General features: G+C 34.9%; 1 protein-coding gene and 1 non-coding gene across 9 annotated transcripts in view; one reads left to right on the forward strand and one right to left on the reverse strand.

The window, feature by feature from the left end:
* Nucleotides 1-25,842, reverse strand: part of Yap1 (Yes1 associated transcriptional regulator) — a 108,039-nt gene that overhangs the window by 15,536 nt on the left and 66,661 nt on the right. Inside the window, exons 4-6 of one of the 8 annotated variants that reach the window (XM_046466737.2) lie at nt 22,953-23,066; nt 7,628-7,821; nt 4,742-4,789 (exon numbers count right to left, since the gene is read on the reverse strand). In XM_046466737.2, coding sequence (XP_046322693.1) covers nt 4,742-4,789; nt 7,628-7,821; nt 22,953-23,066 — 356 coding nt within the window. Of the gene's footprint in view, nt 1-4,741; nt 4,790-7,627; nt 7,822-22,946; nt 23,067-25,842 lie in introns of all 8 variants that reach the window. The other 7 variants (XM_046466750.2, XM_046466730.2, XM_046466741.2 and 4 more) reach the window with 7 other exon arrangements.
* Nucleotides 18,323-18,434, forward strand: LOC124108746 (U5 spliceosomal RNA). Its single transcript, XR_006856760.1, has one exon. It is a non-coding gene; the product is annotated as a U5 spliceosomal RNA (small nuclear RNA).

Consider the following 25,842-nt stretch of genomic DNA (forward strand, 5'->3'; position numbering starts at 1 on the left):
AGATATAATCGATGTAACTTATATTTTGTATAAAATGTTTCAACTTAAATCAGCTAAGAAGACAATCTAATTATGTCCCAAAGCTTATTTTTAAAACAATTATTCCAGATTTAACCAATTACAAAATAATGTTCATATCCATAAAATCTCTTTAGTGTAGTTACATAGGTATATACAGATACAGAAGTGATATTGGGGATTGAACCCAACCACTGACCTATGTATTTACATCTCTCTTCATTTTCAGACAGTCTTCCTAAATTGCCTATGGAAGCAATTCCTAAATTGTTGGAGGGGACTACCAAGTCAACCTTAATTATTTTCTTAAAGCAATTTTTTCTAAAAATATATATGTATAACATATATTACAGATATATAACTCTAAAGCTAATATAATAATATGTATTAAATTTAAAGACATAAAGAGTCTGTCTTTGTGGCTTATATCAACAATACTGATAAGAGGAAAAAAGCCATTTCTTCCAACTGTTCAATACAGGGGCCTTGCCATATCCCATTTTTAAACACAGTTTTTAATAGTCATGGAATATTTCATTATTTCTAGAGTTATTAAAACACTTAGCCAATACTTACAATGATTCTGTTTCTTTCTTTTATTTTTGTACCCCAATGCTAGGGATTGAACCCAGGACCCCAACATGCTAGGTAAGGGTCTATCACTAAGTTATACACCTAGCCCTGTTAAATTTTGTATCATTTACCAAATTAAACTTTAGGACTATTTTTTTTTTTTAACTGAAAAAAAAATACATAGATTTCGGGGCAATTATGAGAACTAAATAATAATCCTACACTCTGAAAAGTAACATCTAAAACAGAGGTGCTATATAGTGTACCCAGCATTATCTTGAGGTTAAACATGTTTCTGACAGATTTCTGGAATTAAGTCTTTTGTAATCTGTGTCTCAAAGAAAGGAGGTTATTATGGCATTGTTCAAATAACAAACAAGAGGCAACATTACAGTGTGCAGGGTGTGATGCTAAATCTTCCCCTTCCCTTTTTATACAAAGTTTTCAACCCACCCACCAAAAATAAAATATATATAATGCATAATGCAAAATACCTAAACAAATATGTAATTTATTCAAAATTAGGTCTTTGAAGAGAAAAGAGATAATGATGAAAAAACTGTTTAAAGGATCTTGAAATAGCCTTCCTAGATCCTGCTAACGTAACAGAGAGTTGGAGGGGGGAAAAGCCAAATTGTTTTCTATTATTAAATTTAGGGGAAAAAAAGATCTCTAACAACTGTTTTCACATGGCTGTGAACAGTGGTACTACTTGTTATATCCGACTAAAACTGTGACATCTGAACCTTTTTACCACGGAGAGGTAAAGTAAAATATCCTTAATAGTAATACTTGTGGGTTTTATCATTCATTGAAATTGTGACTGACCCTGATTGTTGAGAGTTTAGACTTTATCTTACTCCCTCTCTAAAAAGGTCTCTTTCATTTACAAAGAAGCAGTGACATGTGAGGAAGAGAGATGACAAACAAACTGAGCATTAAATGGTTTCAAAATTTTCTTCTAGGGGCTGGGAGTGTAGCTCAATGGCAGAGCACTTGCCTGGCATGTGTGAGGCACTGAGTTCTATCTATCCTCAGCACCACATATAAATAAATAAATAATAAAGGTACATAAACAACTAAAAAATATTTTTAAAAAGTTTCTTCTAATAGAAATTGCTTTTGGAACATAAAAACAAGGAATAATTGAATAATGAAACTAAAATATTAAGCACTACATGAACAAAACTTTTCCAGGCCCAGTAGTGCATGCCTATAATCCCAGGAACTCAGAAGGATCTCAAGTTCAAGGCCAGCCTGGGCAACTAATGAGATGGCCTTAAAAAAAAAAAAAAAAAAAAAAAAAAGAGAATGGAAATTCCAAAACATTTTGAAGTTTGGCACGTTCTCACATTCCAAAGCATGTGAAGTATGTAACTTAAAACAAGCAAATAAACAAAAACTTTAAATAATGCCTGATATTCAAAACTTGAGTTACACCTTTAATATATTCTGCCGAGACTAGAAAGTGCTTTACAGCTTTCTGGATTATGCTGGTAAATCCCATTTAAAGCCATCTTTACTTAAAATATGACTCTTCTTTGTGAAAACTTTCCTGATATTGTTGGAACTTAGAAAGTAATACCCCATAGCATTGTGATTTGACATGCTGAGTACTTTGAAATGAAAGACACTGGAAGGGTCACAGAGGTCAAGTCTCTTTCTAACCTTCTCCTCCCCTTCTTTCTCTTATTCTCCCTTTCTCTCTAAAGAAAGGCCGTAGAAACTAGAATTCCTTTTCCTCAAGTTGAGTTGTAATTTCAGTGGATTTGGGAGGCTGAGGCAGGAGGATTCCAAGCTGAGATTAGCCTCAGCAACTCAGTGAGGCCCTAAGTGAGACCTTGTCTCCACATAAAAAGTAAAAAGGGCTGGGCACGTGCTTCAGTGGTTAAGCACCCCTGAGTTCAAACTCTGGAAACACAATCAACCAATCAATCATTCGATTTCTTTGACCTACCTCATCTGATAGATCATAATACCTCAATCCAGAAGGAATGCTGCACAGAGATGCCAAGCTGAATCTAAAGAGGCCTTCCTCTCTCAGACTATCACCAGTAGGAAAAACAGTTTTGTCAAGATTTCTAAAGGGCTGTCCATTTTGAACCTCAGCAAAAAACAGTTTTCCCTATATCTTTGGGTTTTCTTTTCTGAAGTCTCCTGCGTTACAAAAAACTTTGGTTAGGTAATTTATTATGCTTTTCTCTTGTCACACTCTGTTTTGTTACAGGAGTGCTGGCTTTGACATTATGATAGTTGAGCAAGGTTGCTGTACTTCTGCATCTAACATGAACCTTTTAAGGTCTTGTAGAAAATATATAGGATAAGAAAAACACATATAAATGCTTCCAAATACCACCAGATTCTGGGTATTTGAGCTATTGTAAATTTAACCCTATCTGAAATTTCATACATTTACTGACTTTTTCAAAATTGTGTCAGATAAATATGCTGACAACTAAAAAACATATTAAAAAATCAAATATTTTAATCTCTGGCATGTGCAAAGTGAATTTTTAAAACCTATCTCTTTTAGATTGTTTCCTCTGGCCTCCAAAAATCTAATGCAGTTTTACTATCTTAGAATTTTTATTATTTATAAGTCTGGCCTTTTTTTTTTTTCTTTTTTCTTTGTGGTGCTAGGGATTAAACTCTAGGCCTGTGCATGCCAAGCAAATATACCACTGACCTACACCCCCCAGGCCAAACCTTAACTTTTTAACCTTAACTTTTCTAAAACTTCACTTATTCTTAGATACTTTTTTAAAAAGTATCTAAGAATTCCTAATAATTTTAATTATATCAACTATCTTCTCTTTGACTATAAAATAAAGATCTAAAAGTATTTATTTGTCAAATTTAGGGTTTAAAATCTAAGTAGGAACAAAAGAAGAAACAATTTCAACACCCACTTTGGCTTGAAGGAGTTTTTACTTGAATCCAATCCTCATTTGAGTTAATTTCTGCTCCTATATTGATTTCCACTTTACTTACTATTAATAAAAGCTTCCTTTGAGAAATACTTCAGAGAAAATGCAAAGAAAAAAATGTCTTTACTTTATGAAGTTTCGATGCTATGCTATTCTTCCAGTCAAATGTGGTAGGAGTACCCCTCATCATAAGAATGTCTATGTTCTAATTTAGTAAAGATGACTTGTTATGAGTTGTTCCCTTACTTGGTCTTTTGATTAAATGGAAGCATTTATAAAATAGATCAGAAAGAAAAGGCTTCACTCTTTTACAAAGTTAACTGTTTCTATGAGGTCTGTATCTAACTTTGTCAATATGATGTTCCAACGGACAAGTTAACAGTTCCCACTTCTACAGCTGATTCTAAAACAATGAACTCATTTAGCCCAGTGCAAAAAGACCAACATAGAATATGAGGTATTTTATGGTTACTTTTGCCCATCCAAGAGAAGCACAATGATCCTTTAGTTCCTAATTTCTTCAAATCTTGTGGAACATACAGAATCTCTCTGGTTTCAAGGAGATTCTTCCAATAAGTCAGAGGAATCTGTGTTAGAAAGAAAAAATGACCACAATCTTTCCATCTACATCTAATGCCTTTATAACCAGTGCTCCCTGGGGTAAATCAGAGAGAAATGCTGTCAAAAGCCAAAGAAACCTGAGACATGACCAGGCAAAGCCTTCTCTCTTCTGATAGGATATTCTTCCTTTGGAATGTCTACTAGAAAGAAATTTTCTTTTCCTCAGAGCATTATGATTCTTAGTAACATTTCAAAAACCCCAGCCTACCCAAGCAAATAATCTGTACTACCTTTTGCTATTGTTCAATTATTAATTCCTTTAAAACATTAAAAAAGTATCTATATTAAACTACTCAAAAATTCGACATACTTTGAGGCTGACAGCATGTATAAATGAGACATAATACGTATCAAATGTGGAATAAAAAGATTTCTGTGGAATCAAAATGAATACTAGAAGGGAGGATTGGGAAGGGAGTAGATAGTACAGATTTTCTTGGAAAAGTAATGTTAAATTAAGTGTTTTGGTAGAAAGATAACTCAGAGTTATGCTCTGGCTAATCTTCAGTGAGGACAGGACCCTGGAATATAAGTTTCTCTTGTTCCTGAAGTGATACCTTTTTCTTTTTTTTCCAAGGCTATAACATCATATAAGAGCCTACCTGACATTTTGGAGAATTTGCTGTGCTGGGATTGATATTCCGCATTGCCTAAGAGTGAAAAATAAGACGGATAAAGATTACTTTTAAGCCACATGGTTTGGCTGTGTAGGCTCTTACAAATTGTATCCAGACATATCACCATAGCACAGAATTCCCAAGCTACCCAAAGAGCAGCAGGCTGAGGAAGACAGGAGCCAATGGAGTCACCACATAACAACTGAAACTTCAGAAGTTTTTTAACAGCACTGAGGATAGGACAGCAAGACTTCAAATGTCAGGACTAAATAAAATTTGGTAACAGTCAGGTAGGTTCTTTCCTTCTAAGTATTAGATTAAGCAGGTAAAATATTTGTGATGTTTCAGTGATGAGATACTGTCAATGGAAGAAGTTTGCAGGAAGCCAGATGACTTAAGATATACTGAATTTATATTGATTGCTAAAGCAAAAACAAAAAAATTCTAAAAAATAGACTATTAGTATGAGTCAGAGCAGATTGGTCACTTCAATATAAGAAAGACAACACAGTAGGTAGCAAAGAAGAACAAAGATGTTACCTTTAAAAGAAGTGAAGCTATTCTGTCCAGGACCCATCACCCAAAGTAAGAATGAGTACAAGATTTGGAAAAATTCTTCAAAGAAAGAGTTTTATAAGTAGCAACATTTTGCCCACCAAAAACCAAAAACTAAACTGATCTATGGCACACAACAAAATAATGACTGGCTCATTTCTAGACTTTAAAAATTATGAACAGCAAAGACTTTGACATTACTAGCAACTTTTTTCTCATTAAGGTTTCTTGATTTTAATAGTTCTCATTCATGTGAAATTGACACTTGTGTTTACTTAGACCGACTAGGACTCAGGCACAACAAAATAAAAAGCAAATCATGCAAACAGCTTTTAAACTTCTTTATTTCTTCTAACAATCATGTAATTAAATTCTCAGTGATATCTTGTTCTGACAACACAGTTTCATATAAGTGAGAAATATCTTTTTCTTTAATTTGCTAGAAAGTCAGTAAGAGGAACAATAAACTGTTACTATGTGTCCTCTCTCCATCTTCCTTATGGTGAAATTTCTTTTAAGACCAATTCCTGACATCATATGCTAGCACAAACTCTCTTACTCTCTCTGAGGAATCACCTTTAAGGCCAACCACACTAGAACTACATTGACAGATTACTGACAGAGCACAAACAGTTTAAAGGTAAGTCTGTCTGAGATTCCATGACTACTTAATATAATCAATTCCTTAGGTACTAGTAGTTCCTTACATCCCAAATCAGAGTTCAGGGTTCAGAGAACTTAACTTCATGTATTAGATAATACTGAAGTGGTACTTTAAAAAACTAGCCCTTTAAAAAAAAAGTATCTTTAAATATATATATCTTGGCAATAAAAATGTAGAGTATAATTGATTTTTAACCCTTTTTTATTTTGGTACCACGGACTGAACCCAGGGGGCACTCAACCACTGGGCCATGTCTCCTACCCTCTTTATTTTCTATATTGAGACAGGGTCTTGCTAAACTGCTTAGGACCTAAGTTGCTGAGGCTGGCCTCCAAACTGAGATCCTCTTGCCTCAGCCTCCTGAATCACTAAGATTACAGGCATGTGCCACTACAATTGGCTGTATAATTGATTTTTTTTTTTGGTGGTGGTGGTGCTAGGGATTGAACCCAGGACCTTGTGCATACAGGACATGCACTCTACCAACTGAGTTATATCCTCAGCCCATGTATAATTGATTTTTAAAGGTCTACCCTTAGCATGTTATTTTCAAAAGGACACAGTATAGATACATGTATTTTTTGTTTGTCAACAATATCTCAGAAAAAACAAAAACCAACATATTTACTTTACCTCCAGAGGAAAGAACCAGGGAAACAGGGAAAAGGAAATTTGATTTCTAGTGTATGTTCACCTTTCATATACTTTTCCTGCTATATCATTTATTTTACAGAAAGATTTTGTATTGTTTCTTTTTAGCTATACGTAATATTAGGGTTCATTTTGACATAATTATAAAAGCGTGGAATATAATTTTATCTGATTCAGTTATACCATGTTTGAACTAGCTATTCAAAACATGCTCATAAAATGAATTTTAAAATCTGTATTACTTAACATCAGATCACATCTCTTTTATCTTAAATTTTCTCAAACAAGATAAAGCAAAAATTAATTTTGACATGAGGGATTATTTGTTCTTTTGCAACATAAAGACCAATAGTACTTTTTGAAAGAAATTGGTGAAAAAGAATTTCAAGCTCTCTACTATCAGGTCCCATCTTTCTCACTATGAAAAAACACCTATAAGTACTGAGGATTGAACCCAGGCCCCTGTGCATGCTAAAAAAATGTTCTACCACTGAGCTACAAACCCAGTTCCATAAATGGGTAATTTTAAGAAATATCAAGATATTATAAATTTGGGAGTAATTGGCATTATGTTTTAAGTAAAGATTCTTAGATTTAGTAATACTGAAACACATCTGTCATTTAAATACACACAGACACACACACTAGATTTAAAGATGTTTTCCCCCAAGTGATATTCCACAGTTTCTTCATTAATAAAATCCTCAGAAACACAGTAATCCAAAATATCATGTACATTTGAGGAAGCATCCTCATTTTCTTCAATTTTTGCTCAACTGCAATAACCATGGCCAAAATATCTCTTTATGATACAGGTTATGTTATCCCATATGATCAAAGGCCATTTAAGAAAGAAAACAAAATCAGAACTGGACAGAATAATTCTCTGTTACTGATTTCACTGAAACAACATTCCCCAGTAACTAATAAATGATAAAATGAAATTTGCCCAATTTCATTCATGTAGGAAAACTCCCAAAATTGAAAGGCTGGTTTCTAACCTGTGGCCTCACCTGCCGAAGCAGTTCTTGCTGTTTCAATCGCAGTCTCTCTTTCTCCATCTGCAATTGTTGCAGCCTCATCTGTTGCTGCTGGTTGGAGTTGCCACTACCCATAACACCTCCTTGTGGGCTCTGGGGAGCCAAAGGTGGTGGTTGTTTCACTGGAGCACTCTGACTGATTCTCTGGTTCATGGCTGAAATAAAACAAAAGATTTGTTCTAAAAATTTAGTTAAAGGATGACTTAGTTATTCAAAAGCAACTGGGAATATTTAATGTATTGTTTTTGTAGTATAACTAGAAATAACCTAAAAATATGTCAATAGTACAATGGTTACATAACTTGTCATTCATCATTTTTACAGGATGCAAGGCAGTAATAAGAGGAAAGAAACATGAGATAGCTCCATAAAATATAAACTGAAGAATAGTCAAGAAGCAAATTAACATCTGTCAACTCTGAAGGTGGCACACTAAGTGAGAGGGACTTTATGTAACTTTTGATACAATGACATTAAAAGAAATCAAGGTGATAGGCCATTCTCTATCATAACCCTTGCTAAAAACTCCCAAATAACTGTTTTTTTGTTTTTTTTTTTTTAATTACTGGCCTCCCAGGCACAGATCAGACTTCTTGTGGTGACTTTCATGTGTCCTGTAGGGTAGAATAGTGGCCACATGATAAACACCACCCGCTTTTGTGCAAACATAGGAATGTTTCCCAGAGTCCAACATTAAAAAGTCTTCTTGAGGCTTGATTTGGTGGTGCATGCCTGTAATCCCAAAGACTCGGGAGACTGAGGCAGGAGAATACTAAATTTGAGGCCAGCCGCAGCAACTTGGGTGAGAAAGTTGGGATACAGCTTAGTGGTAAAACACACCTGGGTTTGTTCCCTGGTTTCCCTCCACCCTCAACCAAAAATAAAAAATAAAAATCTTCTTGGGCTGGGGTACAAAAAAGAAAGAAGAATCCTTTTCCCTCTAGACACTGTCTCAGAATTTTCCCACTTTGTCTATTGACATTTCTCACTGAATTCTAATTTTTTTTTGTTTATACTTGTATAAGGAGGATATTGTTAGTGGGGGGAAACATCCTATTTATTTACAAATCCTCATGCCTGAAAAAAACTATTTCTAAATTGAGCATTTATTTACTGAGGCAGAAAGTTAAGGCAAAAAAAAATTTATTTTATTTTTTTAGTTGTTGATAGACCTTTATTTTATTTATATGTGGTGCTGAGAATTGAACCCAGTGCCTCACACATGCCAGGCAAGTATGCTGTAGCTGAGTCCCAGCCCCAGCCCTAAGGTAAAAATTTTAAGGTAAAAAAAATCATGAGTGCACAAATTTTTTTTGCATGGGGAGTGTTCTGGAATCTTAATCCAGAAATACGCTAATACTGAGCTGCATCTCAGCCCTTTTTATTTTAAGATAGGGTCCTGCTAAGTTTCCTAGGTAGATTTGATCATATAATCCCAACTTTGGCTTCTCCTTCCTCAGTGTCGTCGTCCCCTGTCTCCCCCACCCCGTTCCACCCCCCCACCCCTGACTGGGGATTGAACCCAGGAGCACTTAACCACTAAGCCATATCCCCTCCCCTTTTAATTTTTTATTTTGAGAGAGGGTACCATCAAATTACTGAGGCTAGCCTTGAACTTGTGATCCTCCTGCCTCAGTCTCCCAAGTTGCTGGAATTACAGGCATGTGGTACTATACCCAGATAATGTCTACATTTTTTAGGATGAGCTAAAATGTAGTTCCATGGTAGCCAACAAGCATTATTTTATTTTAAAAGTTATAAAATCACAGATTTTAAAATATTTTTATGATACATTTTAATCCAACAGAGTTGTCTTGACCAATGTTCAAAAAGCACCATTTTGGCCAGTGGAAGACCTTTAAATTGGATCCTTTTACTATGGTTACAGTGGGCTTGATTATCTCCCCTGCTTGGTTTTTCCAGGTTCATCTTGTATCTTTTCCCTGCCCCCAGATTTTAGTTCACTTTTTTCCTAAGAAGCCCTCGTTTCTTTTAGTAGAAAATGTTATTTAACATTAATCTGTGGAATCAGGGTACCTATTATTTTGTTGATTCTTTGGCCACTGATTCTAGGTGGTTGCTTCCTTCAGAAAATTTGTATTTCTAATTCAAATTTAGGACTCAGTTTTTACTTAAGAGTATCTGCCCCCAACCCATACTGGGGACCCAACCCAGGAATGCTCTGCTACTAAGCCACATCCCTAGCTCTTTTTATTTTTTACTTTGGGACAGGAAGGGTCTCATACTAAGTTTGAGGCTGGCCTTGAATTTGAGATCCTTTTGCCTGTTTCCCAAGTTGCTAGGATTACAGGTGTGTACCGTCATGTCTAGCTACGTGATCTTAAAACAATTACTTTTATCTCATGATGAAAAGCTGATTTTAACATTAATATTATACTTCCATATATATGTAATCATCTAAATAAAAACTATGAACAAATGATTACTAAGAAGTATCAGATTTCTTTGCAAATTTTATATATTATTAGGTATATACAGTGAAATCTTTGTGGTTTAAAGTTGCCTGAAAGAATTCCTCCTTATATGATTAGGCCAACAATTCAATATAAAGATTTACTTGTGAGATTTTGCTCTTGAATTTGGGAACCTGATTTCCTTATCTTCCTACCCTACCCTCCAACAGGTAACAGAAACCATGCTACATGCTATGAATTTTTTCCTCCATTTTGCTCCCCCCCACCCATTTAATATAACCTTGACATGACTCCAAAGGAGCGGCTTTCCCCCCATTTTTTGGAAATAGCTGATTCCTATTTTATTCAATCCATTTTCTTTTAGGTTTTCACTACTACTTAAGAATGTTGTATAATAAGCTCAAACATAGACCTCTTAGTTGTTAAAAGCATAAGTAATTTTATAAGATATTGCCAAATCTGCTCATCCCAAGAAGGACTGTACTTTGTTGTTTCTTCATGTGATGAGAGGGCCTCCTTTCACCTAACTCTTGCTGAATTCTTGGATTTTTGCTATTATGAAAAGATGACAAATAGAATAGTTCTAAGCTTTAAGATTACCTCTTCTACTGATAATCATCCCATTTCTCCCTCCTCTTCCACAGAAACAAACCTCCTTTCATTTCATCACGACATTTACTGTTTCTAAGTACATCTATGACTCACAGAGACATGCATGTTTGTTTATCTTTCCTACAAGACCTAAATGGAAAAAGATGAGTGGTAGAGATTAAACTGAGGGGATCCTTCCTTCTTTTTGGTGAATCATGTTCCTGACATTCTAAGAGAACACTTATAGAGATACATTTTATGCATTGAGCTATGTCAGGTTCAATAGTATTGACTTAAATATGAATAGAGGACTCATCGAGATCCATTAGGTATAGTGAACATGCTGTAACCTGAGCCCTTCAGCAAATAACTATTGGGAGTTGGGGGGGATATTTTCAGCTTCAAATAATTAAAAAAAAAAAAAAAAAGGCTAGAAAACAGTCTGTTAGTAAGTTCAGAAGTGCTGGAATTATAAAACATAACTGATTTCAAAATAGCTTCTGTACAACCTCTATGGAAATCAGTATGGAAGTTCCTCTAAAGACTAGGAATGATTGGGTGCAGTGGCACATGCCTGTAATCCCAGCAACTGGGGAGGTTGAGGCAGGAGGATTCCAAATTCCAGTCCAGTCTCAGCAATTTCATGAGGCCCTAAGCAACTTAGCAACACCCCGCCTCAAAATAAAAAATTAAAAGGGCTGGGATGTAGCTCAGTGATAAGGTGCCCCTGGGTTAAATCCTCAGTATCTTTAAAAAAAAAAAAAGACTAGCCAGGTACAGTGGCACATGCCTGTAATCCCAGAGGCTTGGGAGGCTGAGGCAGTTGGGCTGCAGGTTCAAAGCCAGCCTCGGCAAGAGAGGCGCTAAGCAACTCAGTGAGACCCTGTCTCTAATTTTATTAATTAATAAATGCAAAATAGGCCTGAGGATGTGGCTCAGTGGTTGAGTGTCCCTGAGTTCAACAACCAGTACCCCTCCAGCTATAGCACTCCTTGGTATTCATTGTAAAGAATACATGCATACCCATGTTTATAGCAGCACAATTTATAACAGCCAAATTATAGAACCAACTTATGTGTTGTCAATGGGTGAATGGATAAAGAAAATGTGCTATATATACACAAAAAGTGTTATTTATTCAGCCATCAAGAAAACTGAAATTATGTTATTTGGTGGTAAATGAATGGAAATAGAGTACATCATGCTGAGTGAAATAAGCAAAACTCAGAAAGTCTAGGGTTGTTATATTTTTCTCTCACATGTGGAAACTAGAGAGAAAAAAAGGGGAAAATAAAGTGGGAGGCCTTACGAAAACAGAAGATAGACCAGTAGAGAAGATGATGAGAACCAGGGAGAAGGTGGAGGGAGGTAATGGGGAGGTATTGGGGACCAAAATGACCAAACTATACTGTTATATTTTATGCATATACAAAACAACAAATTCCACTGTTAATGTAATTATGCAAGGCACTAGTAAAAATGGGTGGAAAAAAATGAAAGCAGAGAAAGGCAAAAGAAAGCAAAAACAAACCAACCTCCATCAGATTCTAAGGCTCTTAAATATTTCTTCTATTAAAAAACATTAGGAAAAGTTTGAGCTTTCTACAAATTGTATTAATCTAACATTTAATAAGATATAAAGTAATATATACTTGGTGAAAACAAGCTGGAAAATAACAAAACTGCATGAAAATAAAAAGGTAAATATCCTTTGCTTCTCACCAGTTTACCAGCACTTGATATCAAAAGCAGTAATCATTCATTAATGATAAAAGCCATGGCTTATGGCCAACTGAACTGGCTGGGAAGGACCTTTTCAAATCTAGGCTTATCTGACTATTCAAAAACCACAGAATGGGGTGACACAGGATATCAAAAGATGGAGGAAGAATGTGTTCCCAAATTAAACAGAAACTTGCACAAAATATCTAGCAGAAAGTCTAGTGACTATGCTGAGCACTTCTGGCTGTGTTTATCTAAGTGTTGTTACCTGTGGATACAAGGAGCACTACAAGGTTTCCATATAAAGAGCTCTTTTAAATGACCAATTCAAACAACCTTGTTTATCTACTGAAGCTGGGATTTATTCCTCTCCAGAACCATCTTGTTCTTCACCTTCTGATTATCTTAAGCATTTCAACAAAGCACAGAGCAGTATACCCACATGGAGTGCAGCAGAGACCTCACAAGCAGGAAAGAAACAAAACAGGCTTTGTTTCCAGGGAAAGGGGGCAGGGCAGCTAGAAAAGAATAGCATTACCAACTTCTTCCCCCATGAAGAACTATTGAAATCCCAATGTTTCTAGTTTTAATAAAATTTCTAAAAGTTAAAGATAATAAACTCTACAAATGTCTGAATTTAAAAAATTATAATATGCCATATTTTAAAATTCAGAGTCTGTATTGTTGGAATATGAAATAGTAACTTGCTTCAGGTTTTATTTAACAAATCAGTCCTGACAACTTTACTGTAATTCCTGAAAAAGAAAAAAAAAAAAAAAAAAAAAAGGCGGGGGGAGGGGTCATCACCATAGGTCTCTCCTCAACTCCCTCAGAGTTTCATTCCAATCATCTGAATTTTCAAACTTCAGATATTCAAAAACACAAATATTTTTAAACCACTAAAACATTACTATAAACCAAATCTCCCACAGTAAGAGAATAAAAGCACTTCTTTACTTTCTCTAACACTTATTAAAAGAAATGAATGTTTTTCTAAAATTACAAACTAAATATACATACTATCTGTTGGTCTTCAAACAGTAAACACCTGCTGGCAGCTCTAAGTGTTTACTACTTGACCAATAGGACTGAATTATCTATATAAATTGTCACAATAATTTATCTACTTATCTAGCATTTTAAAATGCCAGTTTTTCAGTAAAAAATTTTTATAATTAATATTATTTTTTAAAGCAATAAAGATTTTAATTTTGGTTCATGGTTTTATAAGTTCAGTCTATGGTCAGCCTCCAAGGAAGAAAAATGGTGGAAGGCCACAGCAGAAGAAAACTGCCCAGGTTATGGAAGCTGGAAGGGGAGACAGAAAGGGAGAGTGAGTGAGCAAGTGAACACATGCAATTACTATATGATTCACCATAAAAAGTTCTCTCAAAAAAGGAACAAAAGATCAGGCCTAACCTAAGGAATGAATAAATATTTTTATTGTCAACACACAAAGAATGTTTCCCAATATTTCTTTCCCAAAGAATTATTCCCAATAAGCTATGTACACAAATGATAATACCACACCTAGGAATCACTTTTTACTAAGATAATTCACATGCAAAGTCACCCATTTAACATGTACAATTCAGTAGTTTTCATCTGTAGAACTGTACAATCATCACCACTAATTTCAAAACATTTCTATCACTTCAAAATCAAACGCTATATCAATAGATCACTGCCCAATGCTCCTCCCCCTAGTATTTGGCCATTACTCCTCCCCTTTCAGTTTCTATGGATTTACCTATTCTGGACATTTCACACAAATAAAACCAAATAGCACGTATCCTGCTTTCATTTAACCATATATTTTTAAGATTCATCCATGTTGTTTTATGTATTAGCATTGCACCCTTTTGTTATTGCCAAATAATATTCCATATTTGGAGATACCATATTTGGTTAGTTCATCACCTGATGGACACTGAATTTTCATTTTTTGGCTATTATGAATAATACTGCTATAAACATTCAAGGTCAAGTGTTTTTTTTGTGTGTGTGTGTGTGTACACACACACGTTTTCAATTCTGCATATATACCTAGGAATGAAATTGACTGTCATATGGGAATGCTATAGTTAACTTCTTGAGAAATTGCCAACTATTTTCTAAAGTGGCTGCATCATTTTTAAATCCCACCAGCAATGTCTGAGGGTTCCAATTTCTCCACATTCTGGTCAACACACTTATTATTGTCCTTTTTTCTTTGGTCCAGGGTTGGGGGAGGCATCCTAATGAGAGTAAATTGAATATTTCCTTTGGGGTTTTGATTTGCATTTTTCTAATGAGTATGTAGTAACTCTAAGACCCTCCCTAAATCTTTTCAAAGGCAAACTAATGTCTTTTTTATTTTGCACTTTTATCCCTTCTCAAGCCCCCCAAAGCTGGGTTAAAGTACTCACATCTTTTTTTTTTTTTTTTTTTTTTTGGCGGGGGACACCAGGAATTGAACCCAGGGGCACTTAACCACTGAGCCACATCCTCAGCCCTTTTTAATTTTTATTTTGAGACAGAGTTTCAATAAGTTGCTTAGGCCTCTTTAAATTGCTAGGCTGGCTTTGAACTTGTGGTCCTCCTGCCTCAGCCTCCTGAGTCATTGGGATTACAGGAGTGCACCACTACACCAGGCCAAGTGCTCACATCTATAACTACCCAATTGATAACAAATATTAATATTCAGGGCAATCCAATTTCTTCCTTCAATCTTCTATCAAAAGATTAGCATAAAATTTATTATAGTGGTTGTTTTTTTTTAAAAAAAAAAATTGTGGATGGAGCTAAAAAAACACATTGAACAGAACAATTTCTCCTTATGGCCTCATTAAGCACTTTTGAGGTAGGACATAGGGTTTGCTAAATGACATGAGTTGGAGAAAGTGTTCTAACTGGGCTTTCAGCTCTCTGCCTCCAGAGCACAACCACATTTCTCCCATACTATAAAAATAAAGCTTTAAGTCTAATTTGGAACACAAGTTCAGATCATGAGACTACTGCTCTAAAGAGAAGGGTTACCACAGTTTAAAATATATCTGCTACCATGAAATTCATGTTAGATTAAGGAGTAAACAGGCCCATTAATTATACTATATTTCTAATTTCACATAATTACCATGAATTTCTTTCACTGGAGAAATTTATACCTTAAGAGTTTGTCGTCTTCTCATCAAGACTCCTTCAAAAAAGCCTTCCTTAACCACCCAGAAATGCTACCTATTTCCTTTATTCACACCATGTTTATTGCTCTTCATTCGAACAGAACATAATACAATGATTTATTTATTTATTTAGTAGCTTGTACCGCTTCCCAATGGCTCACATAAGGCCGGGCATATAATTGCTACCCAAACATTTGCTGAATGAATATATAAATCCTGAAACAATTCCTATCCCTAGTTAGAAGGATGCTGTTTGTAATGCATAGGAGAAATCTCTAAATTGAAGCAAGTTCAGAATGAGTACTGAAATGACCTCAGCAACTGGGATAGTAGGACAAAATGAGTATAAAACAAAATAAGAATTGTGAACCACTCTTGTCCTACAGCATTCTAGTTTATTTCATGAGATTTGACTTTTCCCTTGGGAATGCTTTAATCAATCTCCCCCACCTCTATTTATCTGGTACTGGGGATTGAACTCTGGGTCTTGCGCATGCTAGGCATGCACTCTACCCCTGAGTTAAATCCCCATCCCTTTTTATTTTTAGACAGGGTATCCTCCCTACATTGCTTAGTCTGGCCTTTAACTTGCAATCCTCTTGACTCAACCTCTCAAGTAGCTGAGATTACAGGATCTTTATAATTTCTTTTTCTTTCCTTTTATCAGAATCTCTGGGTTGGTACAAAAAGTGGTAAGCAACACCATCATATTTTATAAGATACCTGTGTTTAATGCAGAGTTAATACAAATATAAGTCGAAACACTCTCAGAAACAAAGCCCAGTTTATGTATGTGTGTGTTTGATATAATGGGCTTTAATAACACAAATAGGCTACTAATTTAAATTATCATAGTGACTATAATATAAACTTTTGTTTTTTAAAAATCTTGTATGAGTAACTTCAAAAACAAGCATTTTCTTAGCTATAATTATCTATAGCTGAACTATATATCAAGCAGAAACTGCATATAAGTCTGGGTATATAGATCTGTGGTAGAGGGGGTTATTGCCTAGCATGCACAAGGCCCTGAGTACAATCCCTAGCACTGCCAAAAGAAATGATTTTGGCACTATTCTACTGAATTTGCCATATATTAAAACAAACAAAAAAAGTAAAGTACTGAGCTAATTTTGATATTTATTAATTTATGTATTAAAATATTCATGTCAGCAAACTTTTTTTAAGTCAGAAAGAGGGCAATAGCTAGGCACAGTGGGACACACCTATTATCCCAGCAGTTTGGGAGGCTGAGTTCAAAGCCAGTCTCAGAAACTTAGTGAGACCCTGAGCAACTTAGCAAGACTCTGTTCAAAAAGAAAAAACAGGCTGGAGATGTGACTCAGTAGGTCAATTCCTGGTACAAAAAAAAAAAAAAAAAAAGGTCAACAGTATCAATCTCTAAGAGAATGCCTTAAATCAGGCTTCAATAAGCACATAGCCTGGAACTAATCCCCAAATTCACTCATATTAGATTTTCTATCATTGCAACATTATGGGTATTCTAAATTTTAAAAACACAGCACACCAACAATGAACTATCTTTAAGGTAGTAAAGCTGCACCTGCTAATAATTGCAAGTTTGAGAGTATGGATACAGCTTCACTATTCCACCCATCATCACTTTCTATCCCCCATCAGATTTGTCTGTCTCAGTATCCTTATGTGATATAGCTTATGTTTAGATTAAAGGTTGAGAATTTCACTGTCTCCTCTTCAATAGTAATTCCTGTGACCAAATAAACTTAAATGGTACAACAAATAGCTCTTCACCTCTGAAATCTCAAAGCACTCAACTTAAGTCGATTGAGAAGTAACCTTCCACAAGGGTCCAAAGGAGTTATTGAAGAATTTAAAATGTAGCATACTATATTCAGTTAATTAAAGAGTGGAAACATTCTTAAGACCATCTAGTTTAATCCAGTCATATTTACATTAGTCAAATTAAGTCAAGAGAAGTCAGATATCTTTCTGAATCAGATGGTTCACTTTCTGATATCAGAACCACTTGGATCTCTTGATTCCCAATTGAGAAGGTAAGTTTTTCTACATGACAATTTAATTAAATCTAGTACATTATACAACTGTCTTATGCAATACAGGATGCTAGCCTTTACTGCAGATTTGAAAAGTGGTCTGACAGAGGTCACAGGAAATGCCAGGTCAGGTCAATGCCATAACCATTCTTCTTACTGGGTAATGTACATATAAAACATCACAGACTATCACATTTAAAGAGGCAATACTAAAATGAAAGGCATCAAAAGAAAGTGATTGAACTATTAACAGAGAACTCTCAAAACATGAAAAACTGGGGAAACCACAGAAGAGAAAAATGGAAGTAATTTCTAAGTAATAAAGGGACACAAACTTTCTGATCATTAGGATTTTCATTAAATAGAATGGACTGCTGTAAAATGCAGTAAACCTGTCAAGGAAAAGGTCAAGCTCAGACTGGAAGACAGTCTCTTAAGAATTTCACATAGGTGAGGAATGAACTGCCTAGACAATTAAACTAGATGGCTTCAAAGTCTGATCCAATTAGAGATCTTATAATTCTCTTCTAAGAAACTCATTAGTTTTGGGTAATTTGCTCAAGATGAGTCACAATATAGGACACAAGTACACTAACTACTGTGCTTCCTCCCTCTGAAAGCCCTATATATATTAGAACAGGTATATTAGAAGTGTGTTTGAAAGATATTGGTAAGCAATCTAAAGATCTTATGGTATCAACAGAAATCTAGATACGCTGTTTTTTCTTCAGATCATATAAATCTTTTGTCTTTTACTAAATATTTCCATAGAAGCAATTCCAAGTATTTCAACTAACTTTTGAGGCCTTGTTTTGGCAGGGCTAGGAAAAAAAAAATGTTTAGATTTTGGTTCTGTTGCTTAACTATACAACCTCAGATTACCATTTCCCTAGACCTCAGAGAAGCTCAAGCTGAAGAAATATTCCCTACTTCTTCCATCATCATTATTTTTTAATAATGTATTTCAAAATATGTGTTTGTTATCTGGAGAATCAAAATAACTGGGTGACTCTATGGCATTTAGTGGTCTAGGGATGCTGAGTATCCTTCAGTGCCCAAAATGACATTCCTTTCACTGAGAAATGCTGATGAAAGAATCACAAATTTCTTTTCAGGTCAAATTCTGTGAAATTGTTAACATTTTTAGCTACTAATTGTTAACATTTTAGCTAGTAACTAAAACACAATGAAACATCATATTTTTCTATCCTAAGTAGTTAGTGTAGAATACAACCAAATATTGATTATCTTGGATTATCAGGACAAATTTAATAGAGTTGGTAAAAAACCAAAAACAACAACAACAAAATCTCTTGTTTTTAATGTATAGATGTCAAGAGAATTACCCTTCAATAAACTCAAATAATTTGGTGTCAACATTGTAACCATGACATTATTAATTAATTTACACTTTTAGTTTCTAAGCCTATTTAGTGTTTTTCCCCCCTTATCACTAAATTGGACAGATTGGACAGATTCTTAGGTATGTAGTGGGCCATTAAATTGTGACTTTTTAATCAAAAGAAAAATATTACTTATAACAGTTACCAGAAATATTCAGTCTTAAGAGAAGAAGGTTAATGAATGTCAACAATTGTAATTAAAATAGATATTTAATTATCAATACAAATTATATTTATTGATTAAATTGACTGATTGCAGTACTGGAGATTGAACCCAAGACCTCACAAATGCTAGGCAAAGGGTCTACCACTGAGCTATATTCCCAGTCTCACTTCTATTTTATTTTCAGACAGGATTTTATTAAATTGCCCAGACTGGACTTGAACTTATGATCATCCTGTCTCACCATCCTGACTGTGATTACAGGTGTTCTGTAGATTACACCACAGTACATGGCACATATAATTTAGTTTTGAAATGAAAGATGTGCTGAAGAATTTTTGGCTTTAGGGACCAATTTTAAATAATTATACATATATGTGTGTAATTTACTTATCATTTTATTTCTAGGTAAATTTTTTCTTACATCAAGAAACATTACACACACATATAGTAAGTTTTGTAAAACCTGGAAACAAGGGGCCAAAATCAACATCTGAATTTTAATTACTTTTAACACTTCGGGCACAGAATTGTAGCTAGGAATTAAAGGATGTTCTGCTTTTACCACAATAGATTGTTCATTACTTCCTTTAAAATTCAAAAGTATACCTTTTCCCCCAAATATCTGGCTTCAATAATTTGTTTATACCCGTTTTATCTCAGTGGTACCATCAGTACTTATGTCTAAGAATACAGAGCACTAACATTATTTTAATAGATCTTTTATATAAAAAGGACAATAATATTATACAAGATCATTTCACTGGCTTTTTAAGTGTTTAGAGTCCTTTTTTCATTTTGATGAACAGAAACTAAAGTTAGTGTGTTTTCATTAAGGCTTTCTCAGGAAAACATTCAGATGACTATGTTATATAAAACATAATTGTACAATATACAAGGTAATATTTAAACTTGAGATTCTTCATGTTTACTGGCATAAAATTTCTAGCAACAAAAAGTATACCTAACATATTTTATGAAATAATTTAATGGTCTGCATAATACTCAAGGATCCATATTCTTTTTACAGAATAAAATCATTCTTAATGATTCCTTAAAATACAAACATAAAAGCCTTCTTTTTAAAAGCTTAACAAATATCAGTACATCCATACTACTATTTGACTTGTTATAAATTACTAATAAATTATCTAAACAATATAAAGACATACAGGTATTAAATGTTAAAAGAAAAAAAAATCAGACAAAAAAGGAACCAATCCCCAACAAATTAGTATTTAATTTTCTAGTATTATATTGGTATCTTACTAACATCATAGAGGATGCAAAAAAGTGGCAAATTATTTTTAAATTCTAAATTAAAGAATCTGATAAGAAAATTAAGCTTACACAGTGTGTTATCTTTCAATCTAAGATGTCAAAAGACAGGTCCATTTGAGCTAAAAACTGGCCAATACTTTAATACAGATTTAGAAAATATAGGAAAGTGAACTCCCCAACCATGAAAGCAATGACCTATACCATTTGCTTGTGTTTTCATGGCTCAAAGGTCAGAAATAAGAGAATAGTTTATATTTCTTTGGCAGAGATAAAACATAATCCTTTATACAGAACTTCAGATTTCAGGGAAAACTTCAAATCCAGCAGTTAACAGCTTGTCTCTATTTGCTGTCACTCTAGATCAGAGAAACCCACATGTTTTTTTTTTTTCTTTCCTGCACCCCCTTCAGTTACACTTGAGCTCTCTGACTGAAAAGGTCTGGAACAGATTAAAAGTCGGCCACAAAATAAAAAGCTCTGGCATGTTGTCAAGCCTGTCTGGAATACACATACACAGTGGGCCCAAAAAGGGAAACTAAATGCAATAGGAGAATTTCATGAAACTTTTTTGGCATATCTAATTGTATGTGCGCGTGCGTGTGTGTGTGTGTGTGTGTGTGTGTGTGTGTGTGTGTAAGTAAGAGGTAGAAAGAAGTACTTTTAAAAAATATCTTCCCATGATTAAAACAAAAGACTAAGTGATGGGTATAATCAGTGAATGTACTTAATCTCACAGCAAAGATATTTTACTTATCTGTTTTAAGTAAAACTATTCTTTTTAAAAAAAAAAAAAGAATAAAGAATATATTTTATTTAGTTAGTTGCTGAATGACCTTTCTTTTTTATTTATATGCAGTGCTGATAATTGAACCCAGAGGCAAGTGCTCTACCACTGACCCACAACCCCAGCCCTTAAGTGAAAATATTCTTTTTAAAAAAGCTTTGATTCCTGATCTCTGAGGTTAATTATGAGTTAATTATCATCTTTCATAATTTAAGGATTTGGGGGGTATTTTACTCATAACACTATTCTTTGAATTTTCCAAAATGTGGACAAGTTTAATTCATTCCAATAAATATGATTTAAGGAAACATGTCCATTGTCATTCCACTCCATACAAATTTATTATATTTTCCACCTTACTTGATTTCCTACTTCAACCACAGGCTTATTCAAATATTAAATAAAATCTGAAGCTGCAAATTATTAACGTGACACACTGTTTTGTTTAACACCCAAAGAAGTCTTAAAGCTCAAAAGCCTGGCATTTAAGACAAACCGGATCTCTGTCAAAGTCACAGTCTCTGCCTTGATAGCACCTTTGACTTTACTTTGAATAGGGGTTTCGGTCAGTCAATGAAGCCAAATAGTCAGGCAATCTGAGGTAAAACTGAATACTGTTTGTTTTTAAAGCATATCTAAGACACAGGAGAACTTGTTCCTAATGTTCCTGACAGGGAGTTGTTTTATCCAACCAACTCCCAATAATTTTCTTTTTCTTTCTCCTCCTAGAGTTGTGTTTTGATGGCATTCACAGAGTTAATTCTTCTTTCCTGTAAGGGCCTCACAGTTGTTGTTAGGTCAACCCCTGTACAGCTTCAAAGGTTCCGCATCCCTTCAGTCTGACCTACTCTGTGATCTGCACGTTGTTTTCATTAAGCTGCATCTAGTCCATGATGAGAGCTTCAAAACCACAATTATCTGCTTCTTTTTAGACTCATTTTTCCATGGCTTTGGAAAAATATCTCAGAAACCCAACTGAAGAAACTAAAAACAGTGGGAAAATATGGATAAAAGGGCACTAAACAACTTGTATACTTTTATCACAATGTGCACATTTGAAAGGGAAGAGTTCCTCTGAGCACTGGTGATTTATCTATGTCATCAGGAGGGAAATATGGCATGCCTTTTGCTTCTTATATAAAAAACAAAGGGAAGTATTTTTATTTACAAAAAAGAAAAATGGGCAAAAGAGGGGGAAATGCTTTCATTAGACCATTTCTAGGGCTACAGGTCCCCCCAATCACCACCACTTAGAATAACACTCAAGCATGGGATGGTGCCCATCACTCTCAGAAGTTAAACATAAGCAGACACCAGGTCACTGACAAAAGCTGGTATTCCAGATTTTCAGTGTTATCTGATAGCCTGATTATTTCAGTGTTATCTGACAGCAATCAGGTAGAGAGAGACCATTATCAAGAAGGTGGATGTGTTTCCCCAAAACATGAATTCTGGTTAGTAAGTAAGTAACAGTAATTCTGACTCGTAAGCGACTATACCATTCTCTCATCCAATCCAGACTAAAAAGTCAAGTTAGACCTAAACCTCTCAAATTGAAAATGAAAAGGTAAAAAAACAATAATGGGAAAAGTTCAGTGAGCAGTCATTTTTAATACTATGAAGCAATGCAGTTTTAAATGTGCTTTCCTAAATTCACACATTAAAAAAGTAATCAAAAATATCTAAAAAGGTTTTGAGATGAACCTTTACCAAAACGAGGGTCAAGCCTTGGGTCTAGCCAAGAGGTGGTCTTGTTCTTATGGTTTATATAGTAAATTTCTCCATCCTGAGTCATGGCTTGCTCCCATCCATCAGGAAGAGGACCTATAACACAGAAGAAAAAAATTAAATAAATCAGGATTGGTTTCAATTTGGTGCACCCAAAAAAAAAAAAAAAAAAAACAAAGTGGGAGGAGTGCTATTTTAAAGAGAAAACACATCTTAACATAAAACAATTCATTAAAACAGATTAAAAGTCTGTGTTCAGAGAAGAAAGTTGAACCTTGTACCTAACCTAATTTTTCTCAACTAAAAAGAAACTATCAAATAATAATATTGACATCCCCAAAGACACAAATGACAGGGGAAAAAAATCTTTTCGGAAGTCATAACCCAAATAATTATTACTGTTAATACAAGTCATGGAAGTACTACAGTACAGGGACTTAGTTCCCAGTCCAATCAGTTTTGTGACAGTACCTTATTAGGGACTTCAAGGTTCTGTAATAAGAAATACATGCAGGTGTTTTTAGAACATCTAAAGTATTATGAACATTTTATTTAATACAGTGCACACTTTTAGCAAGGACTGCCAAGCTCCATTTATTTCCATTATTTATTTGACTGGCTTACACCAAGAAAACTATAATTCAGAAAACTACTGTCCAAAAAAGCATATTTTTAAAAAGGCCAGGTGGGGATGGGTAGTTGGAAGTTTGCTAAAAGCTTGGAAGAAGGGCAGGGTTAAATGCTAACGCTGTTAGAAATGTTAATGCTGTTAGAAAGCAAATTTCTCAAGAAGAAAAGGAGGACGATGAAACATTTCAAAGCTACAGAATGAAGAAACAACATCTGGGAGATAGGACTACAGAATACTCTTAAGACTTTTGTTTTAATGAGGGTAGCCAGACAATTGCTTTGGGGAGGTAACAGTCCTTGGATAACTTGGATAAACAAGTCCAATAATAGTTGTCAATGAATGCCTTTGAGGAGTTTCAACAACCACAAGAAACTTTCATTAGAAGGTTAACTATGAAGATTCTGTCTTTTGCAGTACCAGGGTCTTGTGCATGCTACCACCACACTATATTTCCAGTGACTCTATATCATTTCTCAGTAGCATTACTCTTCCCCTTAGTTATCCGAGTTAGAACTACAGGACGTATCTTAGATACAAACAAAACTTTTCCTACCTGCTCCATCCATTTCATCCTGGACATTCCAATTTCATTCTGATTTATCTCCCCTAGTTGGTCTCTAAGAGCTCAGACATCAATATTTACCATCTCTTTTTCTTAACTGTCAGAGCTTCCTTCCTTGGTGTCTGACTTCTCATCTCTTTTACTCAACTACTTTGTATCAAACAGCCACCAGGGTTTTCTTAAAATTCTTTCTTTTTGCGGGGTGGGTTAGAGTCTGGGGACAAACAAGGGCCTGGCAAATGATAAGTAAGTGCTCTATTTCTGAACCACATTCTTAAAGTCCTTTCTAATCAACTTTTATATGTCACTCCTTCTCTCACTAAAAGTATTTCCATTGCTCTCTACTATCAAAAGGAAAATGCCCAAATCCTACACCAACTGGACTGCCTTCTTTTTTTCTTTCTATTTTTCAGTACTGAGGATTGAACCCAGGGCCTCATGTACACTAGGCAAGGGCTCTACAAATGAACTACATCTTTAAGCAGGGTCTCACTAAGTTGCTCAGGCTGGCCTTGAATTTGTGATCTTCCTATGTCAGCTTCCCCAGCAGCTGGAATTACAGATGTGTGCCACCTCATTCTTCTTCTTTTCTGGTACTGGGGATTTAACCTAGGAGCTCTTTGCCACTCAGCTTTATCCCGGCCCTTTTTATCTCTTATTTGGTGTTGCGGGTCTCATTAAGTTGCTGAAGCTAGCCTCAAACTTTCCATATTCCTTCCTCAGCTTCCTGAGTCACTGGGATTACAGGCATACACCCTTGCATCCAGCTGGACTTATTTCTTAAATTGTCTTCACTCTCCCAATTTTCTCAACTTTTCATGAAGTTCTTCTTTGTATACATTTATTGATTTATGTTATTATTAACAATAGTACATTGTGAGAGAGCTGATAGCAATAGCACCTCCACCACTAATAGTTTCATCATCACCAGTACAAGATGATGAAATTACATATTTAAATCCACAGATTCGTGATCTGCCCAGAACTCTGAAGGGCGGTGGGTGGGAGAGATTATTTGGAGACTGAACCTAAGACCTGGAAATGTGGGATTTGAAGGTGATTTAGGGGACTAAGAACTGGGTCTCTCACCACACGAGTGAAACCAGGGGAGATCCCTGGTGTACAGTCCAGTGTGGACCAGCAAGTATGGGCACTGAGAAGTGTGATGATTTAAAATCTCCAGACCAACTGGCATTCAGTAAGAATCTTGAATCTACATAAGCCTGAAGCCTGCCTCCAAAAATTCCACCTAAGGAATTACCTCACTCACTCCAGCAATCCAGAGGATGAAGCATAACCCTCCAGATGACCCCACCTAAAACCACTGAGAATCTTTTAAACTCCAACAGAAAGAATTCTTAAATTCATCAAGATCATTTATTTTTTCTTACTTTTTTTCTCTGTTTAATTGTGGCCTTAATGGTACATGAGCATTTATACATATTCATATTTTCTAATTTCTGACATCTTTGAAGCAAGTTATTTTTTCTGGATAAGTTTTTTGTGAACTAGGATGTTTGATGAGTATATTTTAGGTTTATTTGTTTGTTTGTTTTTGTGATGCTGGGGATTGAACCCAGGGCCTTGTGTATGTAAGGCAGGCACTCTACCAAATGAGCTATATCCCCAGTCCCTCTTTTTTTAAAAGTTTTACTTTTTATAATATATATATTTTTTTT

Source organism: Marmota monax, unplaced genomic scaffold (assembly GCF_021218885.2).
Source record: "Marmota monax isolate L192 unplaced genomic scaffold, Marmota_monax_Labrador192_F-V1.1 WCK01_AAM20220418_F8-fsc00045, whole genome shotgun sequence".
NCBI classification, from domain to species: Eukaryota; Metazoa; Chordata; class Mammalia; order Rodentia; family Sciuridae; genus Marmota; species Marmota monax.